Raw genomic sequence first — 12,042 nt, 5'->3', positions numbered from 1 at the left:
CACCGAGGGAGTTGGTCTGGTCGAGCTGATAAACCCCAGTCAAATTCCATTCATGGGTGGAAAAGTCCAAATTAAAAAACGGAAATCAAATCATTTAGAATAAACCTCTTGTTCAAGAGTGATTCCATACTGGGTGAAGCCAGCACAAGGTTCGTGTTTTGAGAAATATCCCTTTCTTGATGTATTTGCCCAATAGTCCTGAGGTTCTGCAGATTCACTCCAGCAGTCTCCATAAAGGGCCAGAGGGCCCCGCTGCCTGTATGGTCTGGATGAGATAAATAGCTGGGCTTGAGGATAAAGCAGAAGGCTCTGACATGTCCAGGCTACTGTGAAAATCGTCTAAAATTGGTCACTTACTGTGAGCGCCCTGAATGTTTTTAGGCAGCGACTGGGCACAGTGAAGGTGGCGATGATGAGAGCCATCTCAAGCCAATTACAGGCGCCTTTTCCCCAAAGAGACAGCCTGTTTGTTCACTAAATTAGAACTGTGTTTAAAAGACAGAGGTGGTGACGTAGTGTCGACATTCCTGGAATAACAGGGACATGAGAGGGTATTTATTTCCTCTATGAAATTGTTTTTGACTATGAGCCTCAAAACAGAAATAAATGATATTGGATATTTATATTGGAGAGTATGTCTTTGTGGGTGTATGTGTTTGGGTGTTGCATATATCTGTGTCTATGCATTTAGGATAGTGTGTGTATTCATCTGTGTATCTGGTGTTTCTGTGCTATGCTGTTTTTATTGAGGTTATTCATGCAGGAGTTATTGAGGGAAATCATTTTACAGCCAAATTATACTGTAATTATGGAGATGAGAGGCTCTTGTTTAGAGACACAAACACAGAATGATGATGAGACTAGAGTGTGTGCACGCGCGTGTGTGTGTAGCTGCAGGGCATGCTGACGGTGTCAGATAAATTTGTATCTTAGGCAAGCAAACAAACTTCTGATTCTCACTGATCAAGTGAAAAAAAGACCTTGGCTCCCTCCCTTTCTCTCCCATATTCTCTTGTCTTGAACATCTTGTCTTCTCCTCCTCCAGTGTCCTGTCTTCTGCTCCGCTGTTTGGTTTTCTCCTCTTCCCTCTTCACCTTTCCACCCACCTAGTCGGTGCCTGCCCTGTTTTCTTTTCATTTGGTCAAACACCTCTGCTCTCCTCTCCTCCCTGTGAAGCAGTAAATTTAAAGACGGGAGTTTGAGAGGCAGATGAGAGAGGGGCTGGCCGTAACTGTAAACTGTCTGCTTACACAAACATCAAAACACTGCCGTCAGCACAACGAGGACAAGGGACACACACACAAACTTCTAAGTAGCTCCAGCGAATGAAGTTAACAGGATGAATAATTATGATGCACAATGGCAAACAGAGGACACTCAGCGCTAACACAGAGGATGGCCTGATATTTCCAAAATATTGACCTTAAATTGAAATACCAGCTTTATCTTCCTGGTCATCTGACATTCTCATGAATATTTATGAATAACTCTGGGAAAGCCAAAGCTATTTGGTCGGTCTGTGCTTCTTGCGGGTTTCTCTCTGGACAGGGACTACATGTCTTTCATGTCTGCTTTGGATCATGTGTTTTTGTGGCTTTCATATCAAGACAAAATCTTGCTAAATTGGATTTTCTGACTTAAATGAGAAAATAAGGCAATGGGTTATGAAAAGCCAAAACATTTACAAGATAGAGTTACATTTAAATCGCATCAGTGGTCAGCTGTAACTGTGTGGCACTGACTGCTGAAATACTGTAGCACTGCTGGATGTGAGTGCAAAAACATTCAGCCAGAACACAGAAACAGACTCTGAAAACACTTTGAAAGGACTTTTAAAAGACTAAAGTCTGACACCATCTCAATATGAGGAAAGACAATGCAAGTTTTTAGTCACACACTGTTAGATTCTTCAAAGACTACAGATCTTGCAGGGCCACTATTTACAAGACTGCAGATTCCTTTTGAGATTATTTCCCATCCTGCTGCTGGTGGAAAATATCATGCCAAAGTCCCTTTAAGAAATATGACATATTAGCAATTCCTTGCGTGTCCGCAAAAACACATAACTCTAGAAACAAAAGCTAAAAGGCCTTATATGTTGACTGCATTCTTGACAATTCGGCATCAATATAATCTACTATACAGTCCCTCCAGGATCTTGCAGCAAAAAAAACTTGAATTTGTGTCCAAATTTGTTAAAAAATGCAGCATTTTTATGTGATTTTTTTTGTGGGAAATTGCAGCAAATGACAAAAATTGTGGCTAATGACAAAAGGAGCAAAAATATGTGCATTTTTTAAACTACTACCTCCAAAAAAATAACTCATGTAATCACTTGCTATAATAAGCATACTGAATATTACAAAAATAGCTGCAAATGTTTTTTATAGTTCTCTTCTTTAGTTTTATTTAATTAGTTTCAAAACATGGACTCCAAAAATGGTGCAAAAAATCCTGAGTGAATATTGTAGCTCTCAAACCAGACAATGTGACTGTACAACAAGCTTCATCTTCTGTAAACATAACATTTTAATAAATTCAACACATACTGTATGCATTTAAACAGTGCAAATTCTTATGTCAATACAGTGCGTTTCTCCATACTGCAATGCCATTTGCGGAATTTGATGACGCGTCTGATGACGTTTCAAATGACGTCACATGAGCGACTACTTCCGGTCAGCTGGAAAATGCGGAAAAATATAAACAAATATTGAAATTATTGATTTTCTGGAGGGACTGACAATATTTGTTTACAAACCTTACATTTTGGATTTTATGCCTAAACTGGCTCCCAGGCCGCCATAGGTTAGTTGCACTATTTCAGTGGGAGGAGACCGTGGGATTAAGAGGCGAACTGTTGCAAAAATCAAGATTTCTCACTATAAAAAAAGTGCTGGTTGGACGATCAGATACACACAAAATTAGGCACAGACTCTTGTTTGCTCTACCAGTTTTTCCTCTTTGTTCACAGTCCAAGAAAAAAGACTTCATGTTCTTATGCTTCCCCAGAGTCCCCTCCATGTTTACTGTCTACCCGCCTTGCTGCTGGAGAGAGCACACCTACTGGTTGTTGACAATGTTCACGTCATTGAACAGCCAAGCCCGAAAACTTGGGATAATTTCAAACATGTTTGATTTTGTCAGGACATCAAGATGAGAGAAAGACTGACTCAAGACAGCTTGGACTGAGCTGTATGCACACCTTAACAGTCGAGATTATGGAAGCACGCCATAACTCTAGCAAAACTACCAAGCATTTATTCCAACATTGGAAATTTGTCTGCAAAGTTGAAACCACTTTGGTGTAAGGCCAGCATAAATCATAGCCTTCTTGCAAATAACTCTTCAGTAACATTTCAAATATATATGATATATTTTAGAAAGACATTACTGTTAAAAAAATAACCTTATAAAAAGGGGGTCATGGGATTTCATATGGATTAATGTGATAAGAAATGTGTATGCAGGTTCTTGTATCCATGATATACTTTGTCTTCCATTTAGCGATCAGCTGTGGCCATCCAGGAAGTCCCATATATGGTCGTACAGTGGGAAACGGCTTCAACCTCAACGATGTGGTCAGCTTTGTTTGTAACCGGGGTTATGAAATGGAGGGGCCTGCACGTGCTCAGTGTCAGGCCAACCGCCAGTGGAGCCACCCGCCCCCAACGTGTAAAGGTGGGGAGAAAAGTTAAGTGTATTCACCCCTAACCTTATTTCTCCCTTACTTTTCATTCCACCTCAACTCTTATCTTTATTTTCCCTCACTGCCTTTTCCTATCACAAGCATCCTTATTCCCCCCTACCCTTGTCATCTCAGATCACTCTTTTTCTTTTATTTGATTATTTAATTTAATGATGTTCTGAGGTAGATTTAATACCCTACATCCCACCGTTTCTTGGCTCCAGCCTCATGAATGGAAACTTTTTGTTTTCAGTAAAACATAAATCTCAGGCCCTGATTGTTCTCTAACAATCACAACAACAAGGGTAGCTTTGCTCACAAGTTTGTACACAAGCTGTCGGCGTTCTGCCCAGTTTACAGAACAAAATGCCAATGAATTGTGCAAAATTAAAAATGCTTTGTAATGACAGCAAGCCGATACCCTTCATGAGCACTGGATCTAGGACACACAAACCTTCCTCAATCATGGCATCACATAACATTTTCCATATTTTCCCTTTTGAACACCAGCCCTAATTAGTTCTTCCTTCTTCACCACAACTTCCTTATTACGCCCTATATTATTTGACAGAGCTGTAATCCCAGTACAAAACACTGGGAAAGAAAGAGGGGGAAGAGAAATGACCCTCACTGGTTCATGCCAAATAACACATGCTTTTCTCTCTTGTTGTGTATTTGTGTGTGTCCGTCTCTGTGTCTCTCTGTGTATAGTGGTCAATTGCTCCGATCCAGGTATCCCAGCCAACTCCATCCGGCAGAGTAAAATAGAGCATGGGAACTTTACCTTTGGCACCGTGGTTTTCTACGACTGTAATCCGGGGTATTACCTGTTTGGATCACCTGTGCTGACCTGTCAACCTACGGGACAGTGGGACAAACCACTACCTGAATGTATAGGTTAGTTTAATCCTCGTCTTTCTGTCTCTTTAGCCTCAAAGTGAATGGGATAGATTGACTGTGTGCTCAGCCCCATATATTTAGCCACCATGTATTTTCAGAAATTTGGATACTGTAACACATCAGCTTAATAAGGAAAATGAGAAATAAAAGAATGTTTAATTCTTTGCAGTTTATGTCTTATCAGGCACTTCACAGGTGATGCACAAGCTTTACAGTATAGTTTTCAGTCCAGCTCAAAGATGCCTGAATACTTTGCCCTACAATGCTTCACAAATTTCCTTTTTGTTTTTTGGTCAGGTTCACCTGTTTCTTTGTCCATTGAATCAATTTGCACATTTGTCTGTATTATATTAGTCAAACTTTTTACTCTCCAGTCAAACAATTTAATTTGCTTCACAATTTCCTCTAAAACAGATGCCTGTGCTAGAAATTGCACCAACACACATGCAGCCTTGTAACAGCTATATTAAATATCACTAATGCAACAAATATAAAAATGTATATATATTTTTGGATGCACATCTTGCTGTTGCTGTCCCTGTTTTTTTGAATGATAAAAGGCGATTGCCACTGGTGGCACCCAAAGGCCAAGAATTGATTGCCAATATCTCAAAATGGTAGCGAGTGGCAACATGGCAACCGTTACTGTTGGGTCCTTGATTTCAGACAAAGGACGATGACACCAGATTTCTCATCATTCCTGTTAATGATGTGTTCCTTGACCTTTGAGGCAACACTAAAGCCTCGTTTCCACTAAGAGTACGGTACGTTTCAGTTCAGTTCGGTTCGGTACGCTTTTTTTCCGTTTCCACTGTGAAAAGTTGTGGATGGTACCAATGGAACCATTCCGTACCGTCCCCATTTTTGGTTCCCCCTCTGTTGGGGTACCTAGCACACAGATCTGGTACTAAAAGGTGGAACTGTGAACACTGCAGTCTGTTGATTGGTCGGTAGCGGACAGTCACTCTGCTCAGGGCTGAGTTGTGGCTGGTTTTGAGGCTCATGTAACCACTGTTCAATACCGTGGAGAGTTTTATTAGTAAACTGTAACTATAAAATGAAAGGATGTTTTGCTGCCTCTTGCGGCAGCCGGAGTCTGAGAAAAAAAATAACTTAATTCACCGAGCCAACTGCCGGGATTTTTAAGGTGGAACATTAACTTGTAACTCTAAACCCCTGAGCTTGCCTGAGAAGGACTAAATACACAACCCCACTATTTTTAAATATCCCATGGAGAGAGACTCTCACTGCAGCCTGTTTATTTTGTTCTGAAGCTGTCGACATGCAACCCTGTTCTGTGGACGATAAACGAGGCGCATCTTCCATGTGTGTCACAGGTAATGAGGAAATACAGTGAGTGCTAGACGAAGCAGTGAGTAAGAACAACCCCGCCCACATTTAAGAGTACTGTTGGCAGTGGAAACGCTAGGGTCTAGGTACCATGTCTGAAGGGTTACTTTTAGTTCCAAAGGTACCATACCGAAAGTGTTTGGTGGAAACGAGGCTTAAGTTACCACTATACGTAGCTGTACATGCTACAGATAACAGTTCATGTTAAACACATTCTTTAATTCATTCTAAAATTGCCATGAATTTCAAAAAGCAGTGTGTCTGTTTCCTCACTATCCCTAATCCCACACATACTTTGTAATTTCTGAGTCTGTGCCTTTCAGCTCTTGACAGCGGTCACTGCAGCTCCTCTCGCAAAAGTGTTTATCTGAAACAAGCTGTCTGTCCTTCCTTCATCTCTCTGCCTCTCTCCCTCTGTCTCTCTTGTGGTCTCTAGTTGTAGACTGTGGTCATCCCGGCTCTCCTCCTAACGGTGTGCTGAGTGGAGATAAGTTTACATTTGGTTCAACGGTTCGATACTCCTGTCTGGGCGGAAGACAGCTGAAAGGAGAATCATCCAGGACTTGTCAGCTCAACGGGATGTGGAGTGCCCCTATGCCCTTCTGCTCTGGTAACCATTTTAACCTCTATTGAATGTACGGACTTTAAAGTCCATGCTATTAGGAGGAGAGATAGATGGATAGGAGATGTAGATGAAAGGTGACACGTCTAAAGCGTGTAGACTCAACAGAGTGTGGAGCACTTCATGCCTTAACATCCTGCAGGCGCAATTCCTAGACCCTTTTGCACTCAGTCAAAGGGATAATGGGATGGATGGATGGACAGATAGAGTGTAGGGTTGGCGCTTGAAAAGAAAATATATCAGTATCTGTCTGTTAAAAGGGTTGTGGAGCATAACCTCCCCATACACCCACATAAATCCTCAGCTGTGGATGCATGGCTATGTGCATGCTGGTCTGATAGTGTAATCTCAGATGTTTGTTAAACCTCTCTTAGGTGTTATTGCAGAAAGTTAGAGGCTTTTTTCTCTCATAAATAAAGAGGGACAGATGAAGCAATGACTGTAAATATTTAATATTTTTAAATACTTCAGTTTATGTATATGTTTGCTTTGCATTTTTGTAGCATTACCCGTAGTGTCTTTTCATGGTGAGTGGTTTTTAAGACAAGTTTGCGTACTGTAAATGCACCACTGTCATTGTTCTGCAAACTGCTTTACACAAGCATATTCCCTCCCAGCTGGATTTACTGGATATGCATATCTCACCACTTATTGAGCTAGATTGTCTCTCCAGACAGAAAGCCTCCTTACCTTCCATCTTGTATAAACAAACCGTCTAACTTATATGGTTCTCAGTTGGCTGGCTGGGGGCATGATTATGGCTCTCCAGACTGAGAGGCTCCCAGCTGCCGCTTATATAATAAACTGACTGAAAACACATTCCAGACGAGTTGACTAAGAATTCATTGTTATTTACAGCAATTGCCTGGGGGAGACGCAGGGTGAGGGAGGGTAATAGTGTACGGAGCAGTGATTCATGGTTTTTACCTGGCAGGTCTGTACCCGGGCCCTGCAGAGATAAGAGTTCAGCCTGTGGTAGAAGTGCTTGGTCCGCAGTTCTGCTCCATGACTGTTGATGTTAACACATTTCAGGGAGCATAATATATTCATTTGAAACTACAAGGTACAGTGGTTGCTGCGTCAAGACCCAAAGCCTCAACATAATTTCTCACATGTTTTCTTTATTGGAAATTATTTGGACGTATTTGTTTGAGGCAACTGCACAATAACTGTCAGACTTGGCAAGTGAGACTTAATAAAAATGGAGATTTGGGATTTTACTTACAGTAGAATGCCGTGAGCTTTGACCTACTCAAGACTTGAATCACCAACAACTTGAGATTTAAAAGCAAAAATATCTCGCTATAATTTTTTTTCCTGGTAAAATTCAATAAAAAAAAAAAAAAAACAGTCACAAGCAGGCCTTGCATATCCACACAGCTTGAATATTATTTATTATGCCTATGCATTGAATTGAATTGGTTTTAACCATGTTTTAGAAATAGAAGGTAAAACACTGGCTAAATGTTAAAGTCTGCATCATTGTAATTAGCACTTACAAACTTCACTTGACGAGGTCTAACACTTTTCAAGGACTTATTTCAGTTTAATTGTACTTGCTTCAAAAACCTAAAAGGAATAGTTAGATGAGAGGCGTGACACCACTCTCATATTAAATATGAAGCTACAGTCAGAAGACACAAGACAGTTAGCTTAGTTAGAAACGGGGGTAAAAAGCTAGCATTGCTCCTCCAAAGGTAAAGCAAACGCCACCTACCACGACTCCGGCTCATTTGATCTAAACTAACATCAAAGTGTTCAAACAAGAAGATGTGGTTTTAAAAGGGGCAATGTGTGGGACTATTGCTTGGTAAGTCGGTAAGTCAGGAATTCATAACCCCCCCATAATATCCTAGTACGTATAGCTCTGGCTAGAGCCCCTTCGCTCCTGACATCATGTCCTGCGAGCATCAGACTGTTGTGCCGTTGGCATTACATCGGCCTCTGTCCAAACTGGATCCGTTAGATATGGAATTCCATCATGCCATGTTAACAAACCTGTGGTCTCAGAGTACGTACTTCCTTATTATTCATACTCGCAACAATGCTATCACGAGCAACTTATAGATATCATTGTTGTAGCTTCCAGGCTATGATATACCACCATCTCCACTTTGTAAAACAAGCTAGCTCTGCTGAGCGTCCCACACAATTCTTACTAGAAACGTTCATCTCCATGGTGATCTCCCTCCAGCCAGATGAGAACTTATATAGGTTTTTGTAGTGAAATAAGGAAATATCGTGTCGGTAATTCCTCACTTCAGCGTCGTGATGCAGCCGTCTCTCGTCCATTGCAGAGCCTTCGACGCGTGCCACAGGAATAGAAATAGAAACGGGGTGTCCCATAGAAGTTGAGCTCAAAATGGCGTGACACATGGCATTGTGAAAGGATGCTAGGACAGTCCAATAGTAAACAATGCAATCACACTGATGTAGTTGCTAATGTTCGTGAGCGTCGCATCCAGTTAGGACAGGGTGTCAGTGCAGAAGCCTTAAAGAAAATGCTAAGTTAGCGGTTAGCTAGCTAAGAAGTGGTTCGTTAATAGAGAGGCGGTTAGGGTAACAATCACATCTTGTTACTTATAAGGTGAATCAAGTTGTAGTTTATTTGGAGCATATTATTATGAACATTTATGTGGGTCTATGTCACAAAAATTACATGAATAGCTCCTCATTTAACCAAGCCCCTCCACCGAGGCTTAAAATATTCTCTGTTGATTACTACCAAACCTCCAGAGCCCCAAAAATGGTATTCAGGACAGGCCTAGTTCAAACAGTTTGATTTGTTCTCCCACCCCTCTCTATGCGACAACCTACAGTAAATCCCTGGATCAGACGTGTGAGAAGGTCATAGCCTTGTAGTTTTTCTCGTCCAGCTTTATGAGAACTTCTGCAAACCTGAGCAGAGGAGCTTCAGCTCAATAACCCGTGAATTTACCCAAGCCAGAGTACAGCCAAAATCTTTCTATCAGATGGATGTGTGTGTGTGTGTGTGTGTGTGTGCGTGTGTGTGTGTGTGTGTGTGTGTGTGTGTGTGTATGTGTGTTTGTGTGTGTGTGTTTGTGCAGATGAATGTGTGTATGACCGATTAGTGGTTGTTCCAAAGTCACCTGAGGGAAACGACAGAGATTACTTTTCACAATGCTCAGTCCCACAGAAACCTGCACGCATATGTGCACGCACATTCAGGCGCACACACACATTGAGGCATACAAACACACACACACTTGTACCAGTGACATCAGGTAGATTGGTTGTTCTGCCCGTTGAGACCAGATACACCCGAGGCTACATGGTGACTTTGGAGCTGTGTATGTGCATGTGTGTGTGTGGGTGTGTGTGAGCATCCAATAGGATCTGTGTAGGTGGTGGTGTCTCTGAAGATGTATGTGTGTCTGTGCCTTGACTGGTTTTTGATCTGTTCCCGATATTCAGAAAGAAAAACCTTTAATCTTGCTATAGACCATTTCCTTACATCTCCGAGCTTTTAAAGACAAATAATCTTGACACAACGCGTTAACAGTTTATTTGTTTACATCTGAGAAACCCCTAGGCATAAGAAAAGAAGTTATGTCATTATGTGTTGTGTCTTTGGTATGTGTAAGCTCAATTTAGCAGCAAGCCTCTAGATATTTGCAGCATAGTACTAACCGAGCCAAAGTGAAATTAGGTTATTTGTCAAAAGTATGAGGAAAATCACAAAAACATTGCAGACACCTTTTGGAAATTCTTAAGATGGTTATTTATCACACAAAGCGTTTTTGTTGCACACCTTCAATTAATGGTCAATGATAGATGTGAATGGTAAAGATGGTAAAATATTCAGTCTGTGTACTGGGAGCTGTCCATAGTCTTGCATAGCTAGACCTATCTCCACAATGCTGTGTCAGTGCTAGAGAAAGGTCTGGAAGCATCCATTATCATTCTGCTATAGGGGAAAATGCTCTGGGTTGTTTGTATATCTGTAAATCAATCACAGTCGTCTTGGGCAGCGCTAAGCCCAGGAGGCAACGGTGGTGCCCTTGCAAAATGGTAGCATGCAGATAGCGAGTGGGGAAGAATGCCAGCTGAGACAGCCAGCTAATGGCAGACTTATACCCACAGTCTACATCCAGTAAGTCAGACTAAGCTGTCCAGAACTAACAGAAATTAATTATATGCACATACAAGCAAATGCAAATTGTAGACCAGTAACAAAATAGGCAATAGCGACCAGAAATATTTGGCTTGTACATGAGGGTGACAATGTGTGTGTGGAAGTGTGTGAAAGTGTGTGGGTGTTCCCAGGAGCGTGCTCTGTCTGTCAGGCAGAATTTGCTGACCAGGCGGCTCCTGCAAGGGCAGAGTGAAGACCACATACACACACACACACACACATACGCTCTTAAGGCACACATATGCCCCTTGTCACCAACATATGTGTGCAGTCCAATGCTATTTGTAAGGAGCCATGTCATACTTGAGTACCCAGAGGATGTTGTGTACATCCAAACTGGAAGCCAGTGTTCACGTCGCACTGCTTTGCTCACTTTATAATGTTGTTGATGAATGATAATTCCAGGTTAGATCATTTTCTCGTTCTCTCTCGTCTATTTGGATTTTTAATTTGTTGAAGGTGTCAAGTACTCTACTTTTGAAGTTGGGGAACTAACTCTGTCTCCTTGTTTCTCTCTCTGTAGGCGACACAGCTGGTTCCTGTGGCGATCCTGGCATCCCCTCCCATGGTTCAAGGGAACAAACCGATTTCAGGATCCGTTCCAAGGTTCACTTCAGCTGCACCGAGGGCTATGACCTAATTGGTTCTGCAGAAAGGATGTGCTTTCCTAATGGGACATGGTCCGGCACACAGCCCTTCTGTAAACGTAGGAAGATACTTCTACTTAATCTCAAGATATTATAATCCAGCACCTTGAAACTGATCCAGTTTAGAGATCTACCCATGTAGTCTTTTTGAGTATCCATTGTCACAGAGCTGGATCTCATTGAGATGCATGAGGCCTTCTCTCTCTCATGCTCTCTCATTCTCCCCCCAGCTGTCCAGTGTGGTAACCCTGGCACTCCCAGTAATGGCAGAGTATTTCGTTTGGATGGAACAACATTTTCCCACTCTGTCATCTACTCCTGCATGGATGGCTACCTGCTCACCGGCGCCACCACCAGGCTGTGTCAGGCCAACGGCACCTGGTCAGGAGTACAGCCCAACTGTACCAGTAAGTTATCTGTATCATCAAGGGATGGCTGATCAAGTGATAATTTAATGATATCTGATGCTACAATAGTAATCGCAGATTTCTGCAATACCTAATGTTATTATTTTGAATGTGAACTTTTACATGAGGTGACTTGGAGGCTAAAGAGCAGCCTGTCAGCTTTATGTATCACTTACTATATATAATCAGGGTATTAAATCCTTGCTTCGCAAAAGACGTCAAGTCTGCAACCCATAAACATCACCAAACTCCTGATGTGTGATTATAAGGTT

General features: G+C 41.7%; 1 protein-coding gene across 5 annotated transcripts in view; it reads left to right on the top strand.

The window, feature by feature from the left end:
• LOC117263130 (CUB and sushi domain-containing protein 3) overlaps positions 1 to 12,042 on the top strand; it is a 479,142-nt gene that overhangs the window by 443,026 nt on the left and 24,074 nt on the right. For 3 of the 5 annotated variants that reach the window (XM_033636294.2, XM_033636292.2, XM_033636296.2), the window contains 5 exons: positions 3,508 to 3,693; positions 4,400 to 4,585; positions 6,375 to 6,548; positions 11,240 to 11,422; positions 11,594 to 11,770. In XM_033636294.2, coding sequence (XP_033492185.2) covers positions 3,508 to 3,693; positions 4,400 to 4,585; positions 6,375 to 6,548; positions 11,240 to 11,422; positions 11,594 to 11,770 — 906 coding nt within the window. The remainder of the gene's footprint in view (positions 1 to 3,507; positions 3,694 to 4,399; positions 4,586 to 6,374; positions 6,549 to 11,239; positions 11,423 to 11,593; positions 11,771 to 12,042) is intronic. The other 2 variants (XM_033636295.2, XM_033636293.2) reach the window with 1 other exon arrangement.

Source organism: Epinephelus lanceolatus, chromosome 16 (assembly GCF_041903045.1).
Source record: "Epinephelus lanceolatus isolate andai-2023 chromosome 16, ASM4190304v1, whole genome shotgun sequence".
NCBI classification, from domain to species: Eukaryota; Metazoa; Chordata; class Actinopteri; order Perciformes; family Serranidae; genus Epinephelus; species Epinephelus lanceolatus.
This window is presented reverse-complemented; position numbering and strand designations above follow the sequence as displayed.